This window comes from Homalodisca vitripennis, unplaced genomic scaffold, assembly GCF_021130785.1.
Source record: "Homalodisca vitripennis isolate AUS2020 unplaced genomic scaffold, UT_GWSS_2.1 ScUCBcl_1507;HRSCAF=5223, whole genome shotgun sequence".
Taxonomy (NCBI): Eukaryota; Metazoa; Arthropoda; class Insecta; order Hemiptera; family Cicadellidae; genus Homalodisca; species Homalodisca vitripennis.
The window spans coordinates 10,831-38,170 of NW_025777637.1; the positions used below are offsets into that span (position 1 = coordinate 10,831).

At 33.1% G+C, this 27,340-nt stretch overlaps 1 protein-coding gene across 3 annotated transcripts; it reads right to left on the minus strand.

The window, feature by feature from the left end:
* Positions 1–1,216: 1,216 nt before the first annotated feature.
* On the minus strand, positions 1,217–26,778 carry LOC124371494 (dipeptidyl peptidase 9-like). Of its 3 annotated transcripts, XM_046829837.1 has the most exons (9): positions 26,650–26,774; positions 25,938–26,008; positions 14,752–14,983; positions 12,785–12,994; positions 10,061–10,196; positions 5,774–5,914; positions 3,161–3,266; positions 2,043–2,219; positions 1,217–1,484 (listed from the first exon to the last, which is right to left on the minus strand). In XM_046829837.1, exons 3-9 carry the CDS (start codon positions 14,965–14,967, stop codon positions 1,232–1,234), a joined length of 1,239 nt encoding a protein of 412 aa, XP_046685793.1. In that variant the 5' UTR covers positions 14,968–14,983; positions 25,938–26,008; positions 26,650–26,774; the 3' UTR covers positions 1,217–1,231. The 3 variants fall into 3 exon arrangements, with proteins under 3 accessions (XP_046685793.1, XP_046685791.1, XP_046685792.1); XM_046829835.1 differs by lacking the exon at positions 25,938–26,008 and having other exon boundaries at positions 26,650–26,778; XM_046829836.1 differs by lacking the exons at positions 25,938–26,008; positions 26,650–26,774 and adding an exon at positions 26,254–26,573.
* Between the last annotated feature and the right edge of the window lie 562 nt (positions 26,779–27,340).

The following is a 27,340-nucleotide window of genomic DNA, read 5'->3' on the forward strand; positions in this document are numbered from 1 at the left end:
TGCCGTGTACAGTGCTGGCCAAATTATTACACTAAAGCACATTTTTTTGTTTATTCTTCTCAATTTTTACAAAAAAACTATTTAATTACATGTTGGTATATGTTAAAGTATATACCCTCATTCGTGTGTTACTTTAGATTAGTATGAGCAGAAAATTTGGTAATTTTATGTTGGCGGGTGGCAACACTGCCTGTTTTGTTTATCATCTGCCTTTACAAATCTACCAGCTGCATAACCTCAATCAGGTTACAGTTAATTTTTCATATGGTTAACATGTTTTAGGTTCAGTAGATCTTTCTATTAGTGTGTTCTGTTATTATTAAAGTAAGTTTAAGGTCATTTGTGAGTGTATGAAACCACTTTTTTACTTCCTTATTGGCTATTTATAAAATTATCAGGAAATGGGTAAAAAGGTGGACCTTTCACCAAGGAAATGTGTTGTGGCCAAGGTTCTTTTGGAAGAACATCATTACACACAAACTGAAATAGCACACAGACTAAATACTTCACAGAAGTCAGTTAGTAGGATCAAGAAAACACTTGATATCAATGGTATTTATAAATCCAGCCGTATCGGAAAATGTGGCCGGAAGAAAGCGTTAAGTCCAAGGATGGCCAGAAAGTTGAAAAACATGACACTAGTCAATAGAAAAATGACCAGCAAGGTTCTTAGTGACCAGTTGAGAGATTATGGCACAAATGTTTCGCCCAGGACCATCAGAAGAACCTTGAATGAACAAGGTCTTCACGCATGCAGACCTACAAAAAAAAACCGTTCCTATTTAATCCTACACACATCAAATACCTTCCTTAAAGAAATTCCCCCAACTTCTTTTAAAGTAACACAACAAACAATAGGAAGTATTAACAATAGACTTAAGGTTGTGACTAAAACTAACAAATAAAAACAAAAAATAGAAAACAAAACAGAAAACACCCACAACACTGAGAACACCAAGAACAACCTTGTCTCCAAGCATACAACCCTCGTGGATACTGAGTGCAATAGTGAACTTACTGTGTGTAAAAAGTGTAAACTGGTCATACATACAAGAATGTTTATCGAGGTTCCATGCTCAAAGTAAGCAGAACCTGCTGAAATTCAGCAAACAAGAGGAAGAAAGAAAGAAAGAAATTATCACGAGTGATAATAATCAAGATTTTAACTGTCACCCATAGGATAGAGTGGGTTATGACATATAGAGAGAGAAATTGGGATTAAATAAAAGCTTCAACAAACAAGACTTCCATTTAAAACTAGAACACGTATTAGATCACTTTTAAACCAGCTGATCAAAATGGCATGACTTACATTAATCCAAACGTCCGTGGTCTGCACGGAGATGACCTGCACAGGAGGACAGTTTGGACTGAGGTGATTTTCCGTGTGGTACATGTTGGGTGGTGGTTCCACAAAGTTATCCACAGATAGCAGCACTAGTTCCAGTCTTTGTTGTCGGCGATCCAGCAGCTGCACCCAGACACTGCAACATTCGCATGCTGTCAATGTTTTCTCTAACTTTTTTTCATAATTACTAAAACTAACTAGCCTATTGCCTGCACCCCTCTTCTAGTGTGAGTATGCCAGGTGTTTCCTCCCCCATGATAAAACAAATGTAGATCTTCAATTTACATACTTCTTGTTCAGTTTCTCAGGAAGGTAATAAAATAATCATTATCAATTGATTCAGTGCAATGAGTGTCTTAGCAGTCTACTAAAAATACCCATGGTCTAACTTAGCCATTTCTAAAATATTTAATAACAAAGAAATTTGTTCTTGCAAAATCTCACTTAACTAGATGGTAGTGATACAGACAATATACTGCGTTACAACGGATCAAAGGTGTGACATTACAACAAACAAATTGGAAGGTGATTTCTCATGCAAAAATAAGCAAAATACTTTTTGTGAACACATACTATCTTGCATTGTTTTTTATTTGCATTTGGTGTTTACCTAAACATAGAAAACTAGGAACATTATGAATTACAGCATTAAGTAATTTTAATTAAAGAAATCTAAAAGTAAATAAAAACTCACTTAAAGAGGTTGGGTGCCCAGCCTACTCGAACCATATACTCCATCCACGGGAAGATATGACTGAGAGGGTATTGAAGTTCCAGGTTGTGGATATCCTTGATCTGCAGGCTGTCACTGAGCCGGAATGTCAGCAACTTAAGGTTAGATTTAGAATTGGGTGTCCCGGCTCGAGGAAACCTATAGAATATATGATAATACAACAGTGTAAAACATAGAAAGAAGTAGTTGACAGTTTAGGTGGGAGGTATTTATGTAGTTAAACTTGATATACATTAGTATCATAGTCCCTCTTCACTAGAAAGTGGGAGGAAAATAGTATGGATAAAGAAAAATAGCAGGATGCTGAATGGGTAATACATGGCAGTTACCGAGAGGTATGCTGGATGAAAGATGAAGTGGAGGAGGACAAAATAGAGTATGAGGATAGAAGTGTGAGGAAACATAATTAAAGAAAGAAGATATTGTATGACGAAGAGAACTCGGTTTATTAGAAGTCTTAAAATGTTTTGTATTAATATATGAGAAGCTTAAAGTTGATAGCATCTAAACATTTGAACAATAGACCTACAGTAGCAAAGAGGAAATGCAGTACATTATTTAGGATGGTAGTGGTTTCTTTCGAATGAAATATTTTAATCCTTTCATTAAAAAAAAATAAAAATGGGTGTTTTCTGCACTATTTAATACTTTAACAATTTCTAAGCAATTTTCAATAAATATATTTTTTATAAATTAATAGGCTTACTTATGAATACTTCTTATTAATAGGCATACTTTATTTAAATGTACAAATAAAATCATATTCATTTTAAATTATTGATACTTTTAATGCCATTAAATTAATTTTAATAATTTTTAATAAAATAAAACAGCTTATCAATTTAATTTTGAAGACTTCAAAATATTTTTTACAGATTTCATAATAATCATGAGATATATTTCTAGTTTAACGATGACACTTAAATGTAAATTGTTTTATTTTCCTGAGACTGCAACAATATAAACACCACCTTTGTACAGTTATATAATATAAACACTTCTTTGTACAATTATATAATGTTTATTAGTGTTTTATTTTGTATTACAGCCGGTTATTCAATACTGAACTCAATAGCTACCTGTATTGCTCTATTTCTCCACTAGTATTTGAATTTGAGGAGGGAAAGCTGTAGATCTTGACATCGCTTTCATCAGTCTCTTCATATAATATCCTGTACACTCCATCTAAAAATAAAACTAAAATTAATTTATAGTCTATCCCACTTATTTTTAGCTAATGCAAATAGGTGTCTTGGGGCGTGTACAAAACTCTTTACGTCAAGATTGTTGTCTCAATGCTCCAAAATAAGAATTTATAAAACAATCATTCAACCAGTCCTAATGTATGGAAGTGAAACATGGACATTAACGAAGAAAAATGAGGGGCGGTTGATTGTTTTTGAGAATAAAGTTCTCCGAAAAATATTTGGACCAATATGTGATGAAGGGGTGTGGCGAATAAGAAAAAATAGAGAATTACGCAATGTATACCAAGATCCTGATATTGTGGCTTTGGTGAAGGCAAGGAGAATTGGCTGGCTGGGACATGTACATCGGAGGACAGGAGGGCACAAGGTTAAAAGAGGTCTACCAGGCGGTGGTACCGGCAGGAAGGCGCCCTTTGGGTAGGCCAAAGATAAGATGGTGCGATCAAGTGGTCGAAGATGTGACCCGATGTGGAGGGTCTGTGGATCTGGCGGAAGACAGGGTGGCGTGGAAGAGGCTCATAGACGAGGCAAAGAATCGACTGAGATTTGTTACGCCCCGGCAGTAAGTAAGTAAGTAATAAATTAATTCATGACTTAAATATAAATAAACCAATACAACTTAGCATAAACGGACCGGACAGAAAGGAAGAGGGACATCAGGAAAGTGGTACCCGTTTGTGCAATAAAGACAAAAGGAGTAGATATTAACAAATAGACAAATTTTTTATTAGAAAGAGCATACTTAAACTACTTCTCCATATAATCTCCAAGCAAAGCTTAGGCAGTTGTTATAACGTGTGATGAGTTTTTGTATTCCAGCGTCATAGTCCTCCGCCAACAGTGTATTGAGATACGTAGTCATGCCTCATTTAAGTTCTTCATCGCTATCAAATCGTTTTTTCCCACCAGAAAGACTTTAAGCTTCGTAAAGAGATGAAAATCCGAAGGTACCAAGTCCGGGCTATACAGGGGATGGTCAAAGGTTTCCTACTTGAATTGCCGCAAAAGTTGTGTTATCGAGTATGCTACCTGCTAACGGGTACTACTTTCTGGATATCACAATCACATATGTAAGGTTGGAGGTAGTAGTCACCTCCTGTGAGTGGACCCCATATCTCAGTTATGTCATACATGAAAAAGAGAAGACTAGCTCTGTTCCAGCCTCTTCCAGTCAGAGCGGGCAGGGGACAGTACACCCTAATGTTTAGGCTAGCAACAGCCTTAACCCATTGCGGATCGTATTGTCTTGGCGTGTGGGCACGAATTAATTTACGGTCAGCGGCCGCACGAACAGCAATTGTGCGCCACATCATATTGCTCGCTATTGTATACTAGAACAGTCAGCTGTGAAGGTATTCGTTCAGATAGAACATGGGTCTGCTGGGGTAACACGCGAGCAAGGTTCCGGGGTGGCAGGGTTGATGTCTGAATTATAGTCTAAATAAAGCGGCTCGGGCGAAGTGATTACAACATCCGGGCCATTGTCTAGACTAAACCCGCCAAAATGTACGTCTGCGTCGTTTAGTACTATGTCACTAACCTCAAAAGTATTATAATAACAACTGAGGAAAACACCCAATCAGAAGCGCTAAAAAGCAGAGAGTAAACTCATATGAATGATTTTTCAACTTCGACATATAACTGCGATCTATAGGATATTTATAAAACTTTTGAAAACTCTAAACGTAGACCGTTGATAGTTTAGTTGACAAGTGAAGACGATCACCCGGTCTATCAGACATTAATAGAACTATTTGGAGGGAAACTTAAAATCAGACCGCTTTTGTGACCTGAGCTCGTCATCGTGCCGTTAGGCCCGGCCACTGCGTGACGAGCCCAGCTCGTCAGTGATCCGCAATGGGTTAATTGCTAAGAAAGCTCAACCCACTCAACAGTTATCCTCTGGAGTAGATTAGACCTATCAATTCACCTTTTACCTCAATACCTTGAAATCTGAGGTTAGTGATGTGTGGATATCCTGAACATTCATGTGGTTGTTCAGATGTATGTGACACATCAGTTTTTGCTATATCCAGTTTAAGTTCAAATGGAAGGTAAAAACCAGCCAGAATTAAATCTTCCTGTGGCAAGGGGTTCACACTCCAACAGTCAGTTTTAATATAGTAACCAACCCCCTAATTATAATAGTAACCAACCCCCTTACAAATGTTCTTCTAGTGTTATTATGTGTTGCTTTCACCAACTAGATATTAAAATCTACATCACCAGTCACACAGGAATTTTCATAACATTGCCCTATCTTCATATTCTATTTTTTTCAGTGATTGCACAGTTTAGTTTAGAGCAAAAAACTGCAATGTACTAGGATCTACCCATTTTATAACGTTCCAATTCATTTACAAGAATAAACAACACAACGATCACTTCTGGAACTACAACTGTCTGATTATTGACAATGTGAAGCACAATAGGACATATCATTTCCATTGAAAATAAAACTGTGAACTCATTGCTGTACCATACCTGGGGAGTCTGGCTGCCACCAGTATCCCTGGTAACGGTTGAATTCTTCCTGCATCACATATGATGGTATGCCTGCTGTCAGGGGGTCATCTGACAATGGTCGTCCACCTTTGTGAGCATATGTCAGTCTCTGTGTGCTACCTGCCATGTAAACAATAAAATCCTTTTATTATTATTTTTACTCATGTTAATATGAGATATTTATTCACTATTACGTACATTAAAGAACATTAGTTATCTTCAAACATGGATTAAAATACAATACAAATATGTATGACTGACACTGTTCAGTGCCAATGGCAGGTTTCAGTGCATTCACATTTGCCGCTATTTCTCAACATAACCTGGTAGACATAATTATTGGAACAGTCCAGTCCTCTTTGAAAATTATATTTCTTGTTAATGTCATTGGTTCATGACTTCTGTATTACAGAGGTTGAATAAAATTGATATTATTATTGGTGTGTTTTGAAATGGATAATGAAAGAGAAGGTACCATATGATCTGTATAGAGCTCAACCACTGACCAGCACCATTACCCCAAACCAGTCTACCACCAGAACACACACTCTGCTCACTTCAAAACAATCACAACCCCCAGTAACACCACAGCCATCATGTTCAGATAACCAACAATTACCACAATCAAATCCAGTACTAATAACCTGTACCGTTAATTAGTTAATTAAATTTCATATAATGTAATTTTCGCAACCTAGTCAGCCAGTATAATTTAATATTATTTTTATCCAATGTTCCGGAACTAAATTATTGGGCGGAGTAACTACCTAATTGGCACCTGTCTATGGTAAGGTAATTAAAAATTGGAGTAAATTAAACTATAGAAAACCTAATTTAAGACTAAATGTTAGACAGTGTAAACAATATGCCTTTAATTGAAGCTATAGTGGGTAAAAATATAAAAACAAACTGCTTATTAGATACTGGTGCTACAAGAGATATAATTGGTAAAGAATTTTATGATAGCCTATTGTTGAATAAAAATGTTTCTAAATTAATGAAATCAGATGATAGAATGTTTGCTGCAAATAACACTGAAATAAAATGTTTTGGTTACTGTTATGCTAAAATAAAAATTTCTAAATTTTGTTGGAAAGTAAAACTTATTGTATTCGATAATTTAAAATTGGACATTGTATTAGGAAACCCATTTATAACTAATAGCAAATTAATTTTAGATCTTGATGGAGATTCATGTTATTTTAAATTAAATTCTAATGAGAAAATAACTATTATTGTACAACTCACTGAAAATGTTTTGAATGTAAAAAAAGGTTCATATTGTGGATTTAAAATTAAATTAAGACATGTTCTATATATATAAAAAAAAAATTTGTAGCATCCCTAGCTTAAGAAACCACTTGCTGCCAAATTTAAAATATAACATAAAACCCAGGAAGTTAATTGTTTGGTGAATCCTAAACGAATGTTTGAATTGAAATAAAATATAGAAATAGAATTTGTAATTAAACTTTCAATAAAGAAATAAGACAGAGTTGATCCTGACTGATGGTAATAAAGGAAACAAATATAAAAAATTGTATCTGTCTTTTGTATGTATGTCGAAATGTTGAATTTTGATTTTTGTAGATATATTTGAAGTGTTAAAATTTATGTAGATGTAAGATGTATATGATGTTGTATGTAAATATATATTAAGAGTAATGCAGTATTAATAAGAAATGTGAAACTTAGCTTCTCGTGAGGGGACGTTTCATTCCTTCGGTATTCGACACATATTGGTAACTTGTCCGCAAGTCTCAGGGTATTTAATGGCAAAACACTATACACAAAACACTGGTATGAATGCAAAAAAGAAGTATGAATGTGGCGCCTATATAACAAAACACTACACTACACTTGTTCACGATTTAATCGCCTTAAATGCCCTTATTCTCGCAACGATCCGCAAATTCTAAAACGCTGCAACGTGCACTGCATGAAAATAGTTTGCCTAAATCGATTTTCTATTTTTGGTCCCTAAGCGAGCAGATAAGAAGTCATAGAACTGCATTGGCATGCGATCTAGCGGATTTCATAAGAAACTCTCGAAACCCCGCGCTACCGTATTGTTATGATAGAAAATTTGAACTCATGTAATGAATAAAAGGTTGAGTGAAGTTTGTTATTTAGAATATGTTTAAAGTAAAGTGACTAACTAGGTTGCGAACTCAAAACGGGGGGGGATATTCTGTACCGTTAATTAGTTAATTAAATTTCATATAATGTAATTTTCGCAACCTAATCAGCCAGTATAATTTAATATTATTTTTATCCAATGTTCCGGAACTAAATTATTGGGCGGAGTAACTACCTAATTGGCACGCGTATGAATATCTTCTTCTAACCCTTCGTAGCAGCCCAACTATGTGACCGAGCAGACCTCGCGCGCTTTGTCCGTAAGTAAAAGTTATCTTTTCGTATTATTAAATTAGCCCTTTGATGCCAAACATATAAAAATGAATGTAACGTAAAGTAAAGTTGTAAATAGTAAAGTAACGTACCCTTGAAGATCTTTTATTTGCTTGATTGAGATAGATAAAAGTTGTGGCGTCATCTTATGGCGAACACGTTGTTATAAATAGTCATTTGTATCATTAAATGGCTAATACCGTCGCGAATTTGTTTTAGGCGAGTTTACGTGTCCCACGTGTCTCACGGCTCACAGGGCACATATTATTTGAGTAGATGGCTACCAGTTTCATAACTTCTACTCATCTTCTAGTAACCACTGACTAGAAATAACCCTTCTTAGACTACAGCGCCATTGTCTCGTGCCAAGACGCCGACACCCGGGTTGTGAGTCTACACATTATGAAGGTAAGTAAAATCTAAATGTTTTATAAAGTAGAAACATCGTAGGCATAATTCCAGAGAACATTGGATATTTTGGGCCCACCTAGCAGATATACATTTTTAGTTCTTTTATTCTAATTGGCAGCAACATGGCATTACATACACTTAATTTACCATCCAAAAGTGGTGCTTGTAAGTTTAGTAAATTAAATTGGACTTATAAGTAAACTTTGCAATTCGAGTATTTATTACTTCGACCTCAGAAGTCACCACCCCCATGTGTTATCGTCCAACGGTACAAACCAAACTCGTGGATGTAAGCAGCCCAGACCAAAACTACCTTGGTACGATACTCTAGATTTGAAAACTTTTCTATTTTCTCAGTCCATTGACTTGCGAGTAACTTTGCCTGGCATTGAACCTTTAGATTATTTTAATTGGTTTTTTTTCGAATCGATTGTTAGAGAAAACAAATGCTTATGCAGAAAGTTGATATTCACTGCAAAAATCCTTTAATCCATTATTTCATACAGGAAGTGAAAATGCTACAGTTACAAATGTATTAAAACTACTTCAAATTTGTTTCAAAGTAATTGATTTCTCTTGATTTTACATTCATTGCATTTGACCAAAGATGACGATGATTTTCCTGACCTTACTATTTTAACAAAATGGAAAATCTCTACCTGCCCGAAAAGGAACTTTCCTTAGACGAGTTGATGGTCTCATTGAGAGGATACTTACTGTTCAAAACAGTATATTAGCCCTTGCAGTGATAATAGTATCAGCCACATACATAATAAAAGAACTCTAAAATATACGATTTGTCCAATTTTGGAGTAATTTTCAATGGTTAACATACTCCAAATTTCTAATACGAAATACATGGGAAAGAAAGTTTTTCTACATTGCTTAATACCACAAATTTTGTACCAGATGGGTTCCAAAAATCCTTACCACACATCAAAACCACAAAAAGACTTGCTGAATTATTAAATTTCGAAGAAAACTATGATAAACATGGTAATGAACCTCTCAATTGTATCATAACTGGTGATGAAACATGGGTGAAGCATGTTAATTGTGAACACACATATTATCCCACAAAGATTATGGGAAATGTTTTCTGGCACAATAAGAGTGTGATGCTGGTTAATTTCCTTGAACGAGGCTTGACAACCAGTCTAGTGATAAAGATCTCAGGCAGCGAATTTCTTTAAAGCTGGAATCTAAAAACTTGTGTCTAACTATGATAAGTTCTTCAACGGGGATTGTGTTGGAAAATAGCGTATGATGTAGCTTTAAAATGTATATAATACAAGTTTTTTTTAACATTTGTTTTTTTTAATTTATACATACACTTATGGTTTCTCATATCGGACTCACTAAAGATAAATAACCTGTTATTAACTTGAAATATGATTTATCGTAAAAAACTATACACTATACATGCACACAAGAAACAAAAACCTGTTAGGGTGTGGGAGACCCAGATGTCAGCATTGCAGATATAAGCTACCAGGTCAGGGTTGGAGGGACATATCTGCGGGAGGAGCTTGGGACCACTTGAGTTCATTCTGAGCTCGGCAGGGAACAGAGGTCCATTCTGTAACATAGATTAATGCATCTCAAATAAATAACTCTCAAATGGAAAATGAAAGGTTTGTGTATGCCATCTCGAGAAAATTGTCAATTCATATAAATGGTTCTTAGTTGTCTGATGTAAACAGGTTTTTAGTGCAAATACTATTGTGTTACCAGTAGCTTCAATAATTATTGTAACCATTTATCATTTAACATGAAATAAATTATACACATTTTATTGAAAATACAAGAAACTGATGACAGCTGATACTCCACTAAATCAAAAGCCTTAAAGGAAATCAAAATGTTTTAATAATACACCAATATCAATGAAGGATGTTAATATTAAACCTGAAATTTTAAAATGTGTACTGATTTTTGTAGGTTTATAGGTTTTTTGTAAGTTTCATAAAAAGTGTTATTTATAGTGTATGTAAAAAGTATGTTATAAATATATATAACATTAAAAATTAAAATTGCAAAATGTGTTGCGAAGTGCTAATCTCGAGAACGGCTATAACAATTAGGTTAATTCTTTTTGTACAATATTCTTTGAAATCCAAGGAAGATTTTTATGAAAAGATAGATAGATAGAAATTTAATTAAGAGATTTCTCAGTAAATTTTTTTAATTGTCAGTCAAATGTAAAATTCATGTTGTACTGTTATGAATAAAAATTAATTTAATTAAACATCTATTCACTTTCAGTATACTTTATTTACACCATTTTGTTCAGAACAAACTTTTCTACAAGTTTTATTAAAATTCTAATGTGTTTCTTGGTGAAATAACAACGTTATTGTTGCCCAAAGATGAAAAATGCGTTTATTCACTCTGTTTTTTGCATTTGAATTTGGTTATTTCAAAAACTATGTAATTGACAGTTCTAGGGCCTGTTTTATTTAATTTATCAAGTCAAAAACCAAATGAAATAATTTAATTCACCTCTTAATCTATCTTACCAGAATTTCAGGAAGACCTCGTTTTACATGGTGAGCTGAAATTTAGGCAAAATCTTTCGCTAGCCGTAACTCACCAACAAAGTATTTCCAGACCCACATTTATATAAACTTTTTTTTCATTATTTACATGTAGAATGAGCTCCCACAATTTCTACATATCTTCATGAGTCACCCTGTATAATCAAAAGTGTATGATATAAATTAAAATTTATTTAATAAAAACCTGTTGAACAAAAAAAGTCACAACTGAATAGATTTTCAGTAATGGCTTACAGCTCCTATCTCGTTTCTTTGTTGATGTCATCAATATTGTCAAATTTGAGCTCTTTCATGTTCCTTTTATTATGTGGAAAAAAAATCACACATAGATTAGTTGAGTAAGCTGTGTGGGACAAAGTTACCAGGCCATTTTTATCAAATGTTGGCTATATTTTAAAGTATAATATAGCTGTATGTGCAGGTACAAGAAACAAGTATAGCAACAACCATTTTCATCCTAAAATCTTCAGTTAAAATATGTTGTACCAAGCTCTAAACTTATTCCACTTGCTCTTATGTTGTTCATTGGTCTGTCAATAGTCTATGCACACAAGCTATTGAATTTTTGTCTCCTCCAGCAGTTGATATTCGTCCATGTTCAGGTTTGTTGTTATTGACATGACTACTTTTAAAATGAGAATAACCCATACAATTTGAGTATATCACCAATAGGTGTCAAGATTGTAAAATTTTTTAAACATTAAGACTGTTTCAACAAGCAGGAGGGGAATTTTCACCCCTGCGCTTTAGTCAACTAGTAATCATAACAATGATCTGTCTAGGAGAAGCAGTATGTACTATGCAAGACCTACTTTCAACAACCTTATAACAGTGTTTGTTGGGTAGCCCCTCATATAATAAAAAGCCCTGATTACTAGTGTTTGTTGGGTAGCCCCTCATATAATAAAAAGCCCTGATTACTGTGTAGCCTATGTCGTAGCACTGAACTGACAATGATCTGTCTAGGAGAAGAATGATGTACTATGCATGACCTACCTTCAACAGCCTTATAATAGTGTTTGTTGGGTACCCCCTCATATAATGAAAAGTCCTGATTACCATGTAGCCCGTGTCGAAGCACTGAAATGACAATGATCTATTTAGGAGAAGAATTATGTACTATGCAAGACCTACTTCAACAACCTTATAACAGTTTTTGTTGGGTAGCCCCTCATATAATAAAAAGCCCTGATTACCGTGTAACCTATGTCGTAGCACTGAACTGACTATGATCTGTCTAGGAGAAGAATGATGTACTATGCAAGACCTACCTTCAACAGCCTTATAATAGTGTTTGTTGGGTACCCCCTCATATAATGAAAAGTCCTGATTACCATGTAGCCCGTGTCGAAGCACTGAAATGACAATGATCTATTTAGGAGAAGAATTATGTACTATGCAAGACCTACCTTCAACAACCTTATAACAGTTTTTGTTGGGTACCCTCTCATATAATGAAAAGTCCTGATTACCATGTAGCCTGTGTCGTAGCACTGAAATGACAATGATCTATTTAGGAGAAGAATTATGTACTATGCAAGACCTACTTTAACAGCTTTACGACAGTTTTTGTTGGGTAGCCCCTCATATAATGAAAAGTCCTGATTACCGTGTAGCCTGTGTCGATGCACTGAAAGAGAGTACTCGCCGCCGGGAAGACCAGCTTCCCAGACTCGTGATGCAGCTCATACGAGGTGATACCCCATGTTGCCAGCCGTTTCCGCTCCAACATCAGCTGCTCCTCTCTTGAGGAACGTGCACCCAGTGACACACTCTGAAAATTGGACTCAATAACGGGATGCCACTGTAACCGGCCGTTCTGAAACATTAGCACATGTACACATTAATATTAAAGATTGTATAGTTGAGGTTTAGACAGAAAATTTCCATTATACTTTATAAGAAAATAATCTTAACAAATAAATAATCTATTAACAATTTTTTACACACTCTAACTATGTTATTGCAATCTGATGGAGTATTACAGAGACAAAAACAGATCAAAGATATTGAATACCTCACTCAGAGTATCAATGCCAGCACATAGTGGTGCAAATTCGTCAAAAATGTAAACAAAACTAAAAACAGCTGTGGAAAAATGTGTTTTCCATAATAATAATAAGTCTTTTAGTATCAAAATACATAAAACAGTAATTATATGTTATTTATAAACCAAATTTAATACTCTTACAATATTAGAATATCATTATAAAAAATACTGACTTATGTCAGCACAGATTGATCCCTACTCAGTGGCACTGTGGTTAAACTGTCCTATTGGTTGATTAGAACTCTTAGAGTATCCAAAAGTCCAAGACCACCAGAAAGAAGAGATTTCTTGCTTTTCTACTGGATAAGAATTCATCATATGGTTAAAGTTTGTAATTTTTATTATTGACAAGTGCATAACAGATTGTGCCTTACCATCCAACTAGCTATGTGGAAAACTGCTTATTAATAGGTAGATATTTTGCAGAACATGTGTACTTTCAGAAATGTGTAAAAACATACTCATATGTACATTTAAAGATAACCTAATAAGCAATTATTACAAATATGTACACCTAATTAAAAAGCAGTTATTAAATATTCCAATTATCACAAAAATCAATACATCCTTTTACAAATAAAAACAATATAATTAATAAGACAACATATAAAAACCATTATAAAACACCAGTCATTACTAGTAACAGCATTGAGAAACCCAGGTGACCAGGAATTGGCCTCAACAAATCAGCAGCCATTAGAATTCTTGAACTCAAATACAAATTGCCATCAACTAAAGTTCTTTTGCTACTATATGAAGAAGAAAAACATATGTCTACAATAGAAATAATCATTTGTTTTACATAGATGAAATATATCTGAATTCTACCACGTCAATATGTTAATGAATCTGGTTTATTGACTGAGCATTAGCAAAGTTCTCACTCGAGGGGCTGAGAAAATTTTATTTTTGTCTGTCTATTCACAAGATATCTTAAAAATGAACTGACCTATAGACCTTAAAATTTACATTAAGTTTCATTTCTTTATAGGCAACATTGAGTTTGATGATGGTTTATGTCAATCCATGGGATTAGGCTGAGAGTTAATGAAAATGTTTGCAATTAAATTAAATTTGCACGGTTAATTCTTTTAATTGACATACTACAAAAGATATTTAGACACACTTTCTAATAGAACTGCATCTGCTTATGACTGATACTTCCCGAATAACCACTATGTGAACAATAGCTATTTTCAATTAATATATGGAGTTGCTAATTACTATGATTGCTAGTTTTCCCAAAATATTTACAAACATCTAATAATTGATGTGTAAATGTATAGCACATATTGTACGTACTGTACACAATATCATATCAGTAATTTAGACTATTAGTTTGCATATTTATAGGTTTTTACATTGTTACAATACATTAAATTGCATTTTTAAATAAAGTAATGGTATGTCAGAAATATCTGACCTGTTGCTAATTGCAATTGCCTTTTTAGGTTGGATATTTCTGACCTTTTTTCATGGTCAATAAAACACTACAAAACATGTCAAGGTTACAAAAAATAGTTTACCTTTTGTTCTTCCAAAACAATGTCGGTGTAGAGAAGGGTAGTTTCCCAACCATTACCAGGTGAGCTAAGAAAGAATATCCTTGTTCTGCCATCCTTGAGATTCCGAAATTCAACTGAACTTGGTACAATCGTAGACAAAGTTGAAAGTTGGCGACGCAATTCAAACACAACTTGCTTGAGTTCAGACCAAGTTTTTTTACGACCTCCATTCTCCATCTCTATTTAAATCAACCTAAAAGAAAAAAATTATTAAAATAGGGTTAGTCCAAACTTTATACATACACATGAAATAGCTACTAACTGCTTCTTAAGAAGGGTGTCAAAGAAACATTCAAGGTCAGTATATCAGAGTTGAAAATTTGGAGATTGTAGCTGTTTTTAATTTGTATTTCTGAGTTGCCAATATATCTGTCAAAAATTTAATAGTAGTTATTGTGTATACCTTTGTTTTTAATATTGTATATATGTAAATTTAAAAATCAAACAAAGACTTAAGCCATTTATATGGCTGGATGACAGACACACATATCCAACGATCACGTTCCAAAGAAACAGTATATATCTATCCTTATGGATCACAGACAGGAAATTTACATTGTAGAAAATTTAACTCTTCTCCACCATTAGATTATTGCTTAGGGTCCACAGGGTTCTTTTATCACATTAAGTAATATATAAGTTATAGACAGAAAGAAATCAATTTCACTGAATGGCACGGTTGAATAGAGAAATATTTTGGTATATTTTTTACTTTGTAACAACAAAAAGCAATTTGGTGTAGAAATAGTTTTACACGTATTGAAAATAAGTATTGCACATAAACAACTAATTGCAATCGCCCTCATGATAGCACTTACCGAACATTTCTCCATAACTTCACCGAACATGATCCACAATGCCCCCCAGATACTATTTTGAAATTTTTATGACAATTCCACTGAAATTCGCCTATATATAAGCAAGCACGACCACTTAAAGATAAGCTTGCACAAGCCGGGAGCGCCATACATGTCACAGTTGAGAGGTATCAGTTGTTTGTTGCTCCTGGCTTGTGCAAGCGTATCTTTAAAGTGGTCGTGTTCGCTTATGCGTTGACAGATTTCATTGGAAAAAGTGCCTTTGGAATTATCATACAAATTTTAAAATAGTTGGTATCTTTTAGAATTTGTATAACGTATTTAAAACAGCTAATGCCTATCAAAAGACAAAATATTAGTTGATCATAACTTTATAGAGATAATCTTTTTATAAAAATTACAAAATGGTGGCTAGCTAAACAAGACTAATTTCTCAAGCTGTTTATTTAACAATTTTTTGTTTGAAATAATGAGCACTATCAGCCACAAAAGTTTGTGACACCATTTTGTGAAAACACTATATATATGCCATATAATGCGGCTTTTGAAAACAATAACTGCCCCAAGAAAGCTCACAAAAGTTGAAACTTATTTTAAAAACTGTTTCTACAAATGTCTTGGCTAAGATTGTTGGCTAGCTTTGCATGTGATTTCTTTCCATAATAGCGGCTGTTAAAACTTATTTTAACCCACAACTCCATTATTTATAAACCTGGAAAAAAGTTAACTGTTCCACAATGCTCATAACGTTCCCTAAACTTTTTTTTGTATCTCGAACAGTTTTTGAGATACTAAGTAAATGTAAATCCCATTAGAATAAATTGATAATATTTAAGTAGTCACAAAATCTACCTACTTCTTCCAAATTATCCCGAACTATTTTATATTAGTCTAATTATTTTGACTACAGGTTAGTTAAACCTTGGCAGATTTCTCATAGACTATGCTTGTTTGATTATAACCTTTTAAGCAATGTTTTTAAACAAAGAGCTAATATTGATCCCACTGGATTGTAACACTGTTACAAAATCAGTGTGTTATAAAAGATATATAAGACACGGTACATAAAATGAAAATTGTTTAATTATCATGGAAATAAATTTGGCCTGACTTCACTTAATAATGGAATAACATTCTTATTTTTTTAAACAAGTACATGTTGTTCTATCACTTTTCGATATTAGTCAAGTGTTTCTCTATGAAGTTCATAAGGAACTTGTGGAGGAATTAAGAAGTATGGCATTGGAGGAAATATATTAAAATTGATTTCAAACTATCTTAAATATCAGACACTTGTTTTACTTGAAGGAGAGAACACTGGTAGTGAGGCTCTGAAACACGGCCTCAGGTATCCGTATTAGGTCTGCTTGTTTTTTGTCCTGATTAATGAACTAAACTAGTTGGAAGCACCTTACTCTATACGTATATTACAACAGGCTCTGAAACATTCAGCACTGCAAAGATTTAATGTCTTGAAGGAGGGAGCTAATCCGTGTTTCACTAAAAATCAAATAACACTAAAGAAACCCAATCAGGTTTGGCATAATGCATTGCCCATCAAAACAAAACCCATATGTCAAACTTTGTAAAAGATGGGAATATTATTTTTGCAATAGGTCATGAATTTTATTGAGGGATGTGTTCTTTGTACACAATACGAATTCCAATGAATAAAAATATACTTTAATTCTTTACAATACAGTCTGTCACATACCTCAGTCAAGAATTGTAATGTAATTATGTAGTTGTCTATAATTATTCAATAAAACATGTGTAACACAGTATTAATATTACTCTCCATACCTCTTGTCATAAGTAGGTGTACCCACTTAAGTTTAAAACAGAATAAAATGTTATTCAATATTTTAGAGAAATTGGAAAGGTAATTCTGAACAATTTTTGGATCAACTTCAATTTTTTCATAACTTATTTTATTTTAGTATGACAATCATGCAGTCATTAGAAAGTATAAAACAGGAAATATAAGTGTTGGAAAGCATTGTTTACATTGTCGACTTATGAGATGTTCACTGTCCACGCGTTGTTCCACTTCCTATGCCGTCCAACTTGAGCTCACATGATCTGAGCTTGTTTTTTTTGATGCTATCTTGAGATATGTTTTCTTATTCTGCCAGCACTGCAGGGTGGCACCAGAAACACCTCCAAAGCCCACATTGACGACCAGGAGAATTTGTGATCAGTAACACATTGAATGATTTGGAACAGGAAAGTAGGCTACTCTTTACAAATGCTCCTGACCTTCAGAGCGGGCTTCGGTGGGTGCCTTTAGTGTCATCCCCATTGCTGGCAGAAAAAAAAGCATTCCTCAATATAATACCTAACTTCAAGCTTAGAACACATATTAGCGTTTCAATTTCGGGTGGGCCTATGCATTGATAAAACAAGGATAAATTTATACTCTGATCCATATTTAAGATGTATTATAGACATTGCCATGTAAAGGACTGATTTAACTGTGTCCCATATGCAAGTTATATTGTATGCACTCTGAATCTTCTTATCATTCAGCAATATCAAACATGGCTATCCGACACTACATTTTCTTATTTCATAATTTTTAAGGACTACCTGTCATCATACTAAAAAATGAAAGAAATAAAAAATTGACCTAGTATTTGCTCAGAATTAGGTACCATTAGAAATTATATGTACTAGTAAAGAATACAAACTTTTGAGCAGAGTTTCAAATAGTGTGCATAATTTTATTTTGATACAGGTATCTGTGTCAGAGAAAACCTAACAGAAAACTTTGTGGTATCCCATAACAGCTCAAAAATTAAAATATACCTATTTAATTGATTAGAAAAATAAAATGTTACAAACAGGGACATGAAAAACTAATGATAAGCAGTGGCATAGCTACTTTGGGTGTCACCCCATCAAAAGTAAAAAGCAATAAATTGTATATTATAAAGGTCATGGATCATTTATTATTTATAATATTAAAGAAATAGCAAAACAATAATGACTAAGACAGAAAAGGAATTGTTATACAATTAAAATTTCTTCTTTCTAGCTTTGACAACTGCAAACTCAGCAATAACTTGATCGAAATTTATATTTTGTATTGCCTCGTGTTCGATGGCTAATATACCAAAATTGCTAAGCCGCGATTGGGTCATTGTTGACTGCAAGTAGTTTTTTTTATTAATTTCAATTTACTGAAACTCCTCTCACATGAAGCTACGGACACACAAACCGTCATGAACAATTTCAGTGCAATCATAAGATTTGGAAGAGATTCTGTAAAATCCCATTCTACAACAAACTTTAAAAAATCTAGAGACACCCAATCTTCTATAACTATAGAATAATACACGTTTAACAATTCACGCCAACCAAATACAACACACTTCATGAAACAAATGAGAAATGTTCTAACTGAAATGTCAAACATCGGGAGTATGGGACGGGGAATCTCCTATGACAGCGTCAGGCTCTTTTGCGGAAATCCCCAAATTGTATATAGAGCTGAGCTGGTGCTAGTGGAGGAATCCCCGAAGTTTTTGTGCTAGCGATTTATTTATTTTGTTTGTACATTGTTCTTAAGTTGAGAGACCAGGTGGGTGTCACCCCAAAAAAGGTGAGACCCGGTGTGGCCCCCCCCCCCCCCTTTGTTACACCACTGATGATAAGTGCTCAGTCAAGAATTATGGTTCCAATTCTACTTACATTCAATTAGACATGTGTGTTTAATCTGAATTACTACTGTGAGACACATCTCTTGCAATTTTCCATTGAACAAAATTTAAATTGAGTGGTAGTAAACTAATACTTAAAATTCAAAGTGCTATTGTAAAATTGTACGATGTACTTCATACACTTTAAGATGCTAGCGGTGCACTGTGATATACTTTTGTTTGGCCGTATTATAAACAAATGGTTTATTCAATATTTGCATTCTTGTAATTTATAACAAAGGAAAGATTCCTCTATACAATAACGGAACTGAAAGTACTGATTTGGAAGATTGTAAGAAGCATCACAAACACAAGTAAGCTGACTTTCAGATTCGTTTTTTGTTCAAAAAGCTTTGGTACAACATTCATATTACTCATGGAATAAAACTGAAAACAATAGTATATTTTGCAATTTCATTACTATGTAAAAAAATACAGGTAGGGTACGATAAGCGAACCTGGTTTTTTTTATATCGAAATTGGCAAACGATATTAAATATTACTTAATCATAACCATCGATATAATCAATCGATACTGATTAATTATTTTGAACAATTAACTTAAATAATCTATATCAACAGCTGTAAAACACTTTCAAATAATAAATAGTAAAATAGTAAATTGAAATATTACGTAAGGTAATATTTCAATTTTATGTAATTATTAAAAATGGCAGTCAATTTTAGAAAACTACACGACATTGCTTTGAAAGATGATAAGACATGTTTTTCATGGCTTCAACGTGTTGGACTCGTACCAAAAAAACCCATTATGTGAAATTTGTGAGAAAGAAACAACTGTAGCTGTGAGAGGAGTAAAAAATAACTGTATGGTCGTCTTCAGTTTTCCTAATTTTGTTAATAATAATTGTTTGATCACTGTAAATATTAAATTCATATTTTAATTTAAAACATACAACTGTTATTGAAGACTATAGATACTTTTATATCGATTGATAGTCTAGGATTTGAGATGTGAATATTAGGTATAGATGATTACATTATTCGATATAAAAAACTGAGTCCGCTTATCGTACCCTACCCAAAAATACCTCTAAACAGCAAAAGTTAAACAAATTTTACTCTGCTAGTTATTAAGACCATATATCTAAACAAACGATTTTAGGTATTGTTTTTTATTTACCTTATAGAACATTTTTCTTAAAAAATATGAATAATATATGATAATCACAGTTCAAAAGTTATTGGCTTCTACGCACTTAATGCTACTTAATAGGGTCTAATCAGCCGCCACAACAATCTAATCAGAGAAACAAATTATCAATTAGGAACACCTTTAAGCGGCCCATACACTAGACGTGCATTGCACGCCATGCAGTTTTTTATACTGGCACGCCGTGCTTGGCATGGCACTTTGTGCCCCACACACTGACAGTTTAGTCAGTCCCGTGACGTGCTAGAAGTTGGTTGTGTTATTGTGATATTGTGTAGTATTGTCGTGCTGTGATATTTTACTACTATGCTTCTTGTAACTAAACATAAAGCGTTAACAGTATTGCTGTTTGGTGCGATTCATGACAATAGCAAAGTGAAGAAGAGAAGAAGACAATTATGGATGAAAAATTGGTTAAAAGAGGGAGAAATGTATTCTGATATGAGACTACTGTAAGACTTAATCAGGTACCTCGGTTTTGCACAGTTCCACAAGGTCTAAATACGCATTTTGTTTTAGGGCCATTCCACGCCAAATCATCCAGCCAAAAGTAGAATTGACACCCAAGGTTCTCTGATTTCAATAAAAGTTTACATAGATAATATATACATATAAATAAGAAGAAATCCAAAATTGTAGCTTATTCTAACAAAGGGTTTCAGAGATACGGCCATTTGAAGTTTTATGCTAATTCAGTTTCCAAGGCCCATTTTGCCGCCAAGTGAGCATACACGTATTCTCGTCTTTCCATGTAGAATGGACAATTATGAAGCTAGAGGCTTCAAATTTTACTCATATGTTCAAAACTTAATGCAGAATCATATAATACTATTAAAATGGGATTTATTATCTTCTATCACCATAAAAATAATTCATAAACATAAATAATTTGATTTTTTCTGAAATCGGAACATTAAGTTACAAAAAGTGTTGTAGCAAAAATCTCTCTCCACCTACCCTTATAAAAGTATATATCACTGGAAAGAGGATAGAATCATCTTTCAAATGGTATAATAATATGAGTGGGGTTTTGAGTATTAAAATTTTTATCATATATCAAAGTCAAAAATTAAAATTTTAAGACACTAAAATGTGATTGTATACAAAATATTTATGTGATGAAGAAAAAATAAATTCTAAGGTGTAAAAATGTATTATATTTGTTTGAAAATATCTGAAAATATATGAAGGTGAAATAAAATATTGTGTTCTAAGTTTTTAAGTGTGTATAAATAAAAAAGAAAATTAAGTTTCTTTAAAAAATTTAGTAAGTCAATGAATTAAAGTATTATTTTACACAAATAATTATTGGCCTAACTAAATTGGCCTACAATACTTTTACCTAAAATATGGCTAATTATAACTTTACAAGCATTAAAATAATATTTTATACAACATTTAAAAGTTTAACATTCTGAATAAAAAACAACAACACTTTATTAACTATTAAAGGTCAAACATCAATATTACATTATATGCTAATTACTAATATTTTATAAACACAAACCACAATGGGTGACATCTAGACCAGTTCAAACCAGTGTTTGAAATTACTCTTGTGGAGACATGAAACATTCACTCAAGTCTCAACATGAAAGAAACTTACTCTTGTGGAGACATGAAACACACAAGTCTCAACATGACTCAGTAAGTCACACTGCAAGCTATTGTCAGTATGTGAGGATCTGTGGTTCAGTTAACATTGGTGCTGTGTACTACATATTTTTGTGAATTGTCTATTTTAAATGAATGAATTTATTTATTTATTATAAATATGTAATTAATTGTGAAGTGTTTATTTTTATCATAGAAGAAATTGCTGGACCAAGTCAAGTGAGACCATATTTAATTTGTACAGTAGGTAAACTTTCAGACTCTTCTTGTGAAAACTTTACTCTGACAAAAGATAAAAGTGTACATTTAATTTTTCAAAAGCTTTCAAGTGAAGAAGTAGAAACATTGAGTTGGCGGACAAATAATCAGTATCGTGAAAATGACACAATTTGCTCTCATCATTTTTGTTATTTTTTGAAATATTTTGAAAAAAGCCAAAAATAATGTTGTGACCCTTTTCAAAAACATGCTGTACCTTTGACAAAGAAAAAAGATTTAAGAGTAATTACCTTAGAAAAGGCGAAAGATGTTAGAGAACATAAAGACATAATTTTAGTCCCAGGAAAGCTTTTTGTGCAGTAATTGTAGAAAGTTATTGAATGTAGAAAACAAAGGTTTAAATAATGATGAAACTGCATTTCATGAGAGTGATGAAGATATTGGCAAAGATCTTACGACTGCCAAAAGAGTAGTGGAAAAAGAAGTTCTAAATGAGTCTCTGTTAGGTTTAGATGTGACACCTCTGAAACTCCAGTCCTTATCTACTCATTCAAAAAAAAAAATATGCCAGGAAAAAGTTAAAGCAGGCAAAATTAAAAGTCAAGAAGAAACTATCTTTTGTCCTACAAGTAAATGATGATTCTTTAAATGAGTCTTCGAGTGATGGCGAAGAAAAATTTCATGATGAGGAAAAGAAAAAATCTGAAGATCTTGATTATTTAATGGATGCTATTAAGCAAAAGCTGAGGACCAATATAACCAGAAGGGAAAAAATACAATTACTAACAATTGCTCCTAAGTCATGGTCCCGCAGAAAAGTAGCTGAAAAACTGAATGTTTCAGAATACTTAGTACGAAAAGCTAGGGCTGTTTGTAATGAAAAGGGCATTTTGGCGATGCCAGAACCAAAAGAAGGTAGAAAACTACCTGAAGAGACAATTGAAGCAGTAAAACAGTTCTATGAAGATGATGAATTTTCTTATATGTTTCCATGAGCGAAAGACAGAGTTAGTGTACAAAAAAATACCTACATGCAAAAAAGACTACTTTTATGTAATTTAGAAGAACTGTTTATTGCATTCAAAGAAAAACATCCAAATTTAAAAATAGGATTTTCAAAATTTTGCTCTCTGAGGCCAAAATGGTGTGTACTGGCTGGTTCTCCAGGCACGCATTGCGTTTGTGTATGCCTATACCATCAAAATGTCCTACAAAATGAAGTGCAATCCTATCATTGGAGTCATTTAAGTTGTTCAATTCATCCTGTTGTTGTTTACTCAAGAAGCGAGGGTGAAACAACAAAAGAATCCTCTTTGTGTTTTATTTCCGATGATTTGAAACATGATGTACCATTCGTCTATTCCGTTCAAGAAAAAACCGTTGAGTACATTAAGTCCAACTTTCCTAACGTAACCAAAATTGAATACCTAACAGATGGTTGCAGTGCCCAATATAAAAATTACAAGTCAATGGTAAATTTGTGCTACCATAAAGAAGATTTTGGGCTAGAAGCAAGTTGGTCATTCCATGCAACAAGTCACGGAAAAACTGTTTGTGATAGGATCGGAGGAACAGTTATGAGGACTGTAACAAAGAAAAACTTACAAAGTGCCAGAGATTCAGACCAAATCATAAATGCTGAAGAAATGTACTCATTTTGTGCAAATCAGTTCTCGAAAATTAGTTTTTTCTTTTTGAAAGAGAACGATATTGAAAACAAAAGAAAGTCTCTTGAAACCCGTTTTGAATGTTGTGAAACTATTAAGGGAACAAGAAGTTTTCACTTCTTTCAGCCAGCAACTAGTGAAGTAATTACAGCGAAGCGACTAAGCTCAGACACTGATGTCTGTTTAAAACAAAACATATTCAAGAACACTTTGCCAACTCTAGAGCCTAATATTCATTCTTTTGTAGCATGTGTCTATGAAAATAATTGGTGGATAGGAATGATCCAGTGTTTCAATGAAGTTGAAGGAGATTATGATGTAAAATTTATGCACCCTCATGGACCTAGTGAAACTTTTTTTGGCCCCAAAAAGAAGATCAGTGCCCTGTTCCAGCAGCTCATCTGTTATGCATTGTTAATCCACCTGAAACAACCTCTCTTGGACGTTCGTACAAAATTGATTCTGTATCTCGGAAAGAAAATAGACAAAGCGTGGAATATTTTCAGTTTGTAATTAGAGTGCAATGTGTGTGTGTGAGAAAGAAAAATGTAGTTTTGATGGACCAACATAATCAATTCAGTATAAATGATTTTTATTTTTTTTTAACATGAAAATGTACATACCTGTTGAAATATTATCAAGTAAGTACTGAATATAAGTTGTGTACTCATTATAAGTGACTTAATTGTTTTAAAACTTAACTGTGACTTATTCTGCAACAACATTTGATTTAACATATTTAATTTTTATGTAAAATGGCCTCTTTCAAAACAATTTTTCATAGGTATTTTTAATATTTGGCTATATTTTGTGTTTTAATAGAGTAACATTTTATTTTTTACTTTGACGTGTAATAAAAATGGTAATACACAAAACCCCACTCATATTATTATACCATTTGAAAGATAATTTTATCCTCTTTCCAGTGATATATACTTTTATAGGGGTAGGTGGAGAGAGATTTTTGCTACAAAACTTTTTGTAACTTGATGTTCCGATTTCAGAAAAATCAAATTATTTGTGTTTCGGAATTATTTTTATGGTGATAGTAGATAACAAATCTCATGTTAATAGTATATTATGATTCTGCATTAAGTTTTGAACATATGAGTAAAATTTGAAGCCTGTAGCTTAAAAATTGTCCATTCCACATAGAAATACGAGAATAAGTGTACGCTCACTTGGCGGCAAAATGGGTCCCGGGAACTGAATTAGCTAATAAATTTAAAAATTCATATGTCTGGAACCATTTGTCAGAACCAACTGAAATTTTGGATTTTATCCTATCTAAATGCCTACATTATGTGTACAAAATTTCATTAAAATCTGTGACGGGTGGGTGTCGACCCCTGGATGACTTGGTGTGGAATGGCCCTCTAGACTTTTATTTTAGTACTCTTTACACTTCACTCGTCACAAACAATGGTGATTTCTGTACGAATCTATAAATAATGGTAAGAAATTAGGAGAGAGAAAAATTTGTGTGTCAGCAGTCGACATGGTAAGTATAGGAGAGTATTTGCCGCGAGAGAAAGAAAAATAATCTCAAAAGACACTCCACTCTCAGCACGTGGTGCGGGACTGGTCCACACACTTGCAGGATGGCACGGCGGCAGGTGGCACGGCACGCCGAAAATCAAACCGATCTTGATTGCCATCGTGCCATGCAATGCACGGCGTGCTTAGCACGGAGACCTCCACACACTGGCACGTTTCTTCCAATTTTGACACGTCGTGCTTGCACGGTGTGCATTGCACGTCTAGTGTATGGGCCGCTTTAAACTATGGAATACAAACAAATTTTAATTAAAGTTGTTTATAATTTATTTATTCCAATGAAAATTAATATACCTTTTTACAATATTTAGTTTCTATAAAAGACCTATTATATAAATTAATATCAAGAACAAAACTTGTAATAATAACTTATAAATGAAATATCAATCACAATTACCTGTTGCCAGTGTTGGATGCAGTAAAATAACCGGCTACCATCACAATCAATATTCATGATTGTATAAATTACTGAAAACAAAATGTTGAACCGAATTAATTATGTTATAGGTAGATATTTCAAATGACAGTACACTTCAGTAACATATACATATATATATATAAAACATAGGAGAACAATACTACAATCTGAAGTACCTATAACATAATTCAGTTAAGATTTTTTGTTCCGCAGTTTTGTATATCAAAAATATCGATCATCTGATTGTCCTGGTAGCCACTATTTATAATGCAACCAAATTTTTACAGAAACTTACCATGCATATACTTAAAACTGGCTAGGCCTTGCACTTCCTAACAGTTAGTATGTTATATATAGTTGACACCCAGAGGGAGTGTAAATGAGCCTATCATTAATAAAGTGAGGTTAGTTTAAATGAGTTTCAGAAAATCTTGAATATAACAAGAAACATATATTTATTGAATGCAAGAATCAACATTTAATTTACTCATTAGATTTAAAGGCAAAATGAACGCAGCATAAATATTACACTGGAGCTTAGCTTATAAATTGAAATCTGCCAGTCCTCAAGAAAGAAAATAGGTTATGACACTAAAAAAGAAAATGATTTAATATTCAGTAAAGTATATACATAATATTTACTTTTTTGATTACTGGCGTAATTAAAAATAATATTATAAGTCAAACGTACATGAAAAGCTCCAAAATATAAAAAATATTGACTAAAATATGTCAAGGAGAATATCACCACTGTTCAATGCCATACAAATATAAGTTTTATAAATTTGGAATCGAATTGCGGAATTGGAAATTGGAACTTGGAAGACTTGGTAATCTGTGCACAGATTATAAACAATCAACGACAGTGGATGTAAAATGGTAGAAGGTCAATTAATAGTGTCTTGGCTATTCTACACATCTATTCAATACAGTGTTTTTGAAAACATATAAAAATTTTTATCTTCAAAAAAAAATTTTAGATCCTAAATTTCTACAATGTTTTACAACCCCTACATATTACAATGGAGCAAGAGGTAATTCAAAATTTTGAAATTTCATTTCCAAAATTACAACTAATTTTCAATATTTATATAAGGGAAACAGAATTGTAAAGTCTAGAGGTCTAGTTTAAGCTGGTCAAAATGGGCCTATTACCCATTACATCTAGATTAAATCTAATTAATTAAAGAAACATTTAATTTATTGATTAACACTCCTATAAAAAATTTGTTAAGGTGATCTATGCAGATCTATTTATAGATTAAGAAGTATAATACTGAATTGACCTGCTATCACTTTAATTAATTTCAAAATCTTATTTTAAATAAATAGTTTAAAGAAACATGTGTTATTTATCTTTGTCAGAAACTCGTTATCGATGA

Excerpts from the sequence above, each read along its gene's own strand:
- LOC124371494 (XM_046829835.1), bottom strand. The coding sequence starts at position 14,967 with ATGGAGAATGGAGGTCGTAAAAAAACTTGGTCTGAACTCAAGCAAGTT. Across the intron at positions 12,995-14,751 it reads TTGTTTTGGAAGAACAAAAG|AACGGCCGGTTACAGTGGCA; the intron begins GTAAACTATTTT and ends CTAATGTTTCAG. Across the intron at positions 1,485-2,042 it reads TGGGCACCCAACCTCTTTAA|TGTCTGGGTGCAGCTGCTGG; the intron begins GTGAGTTTTTAT and ends CGAATGTTGCAG.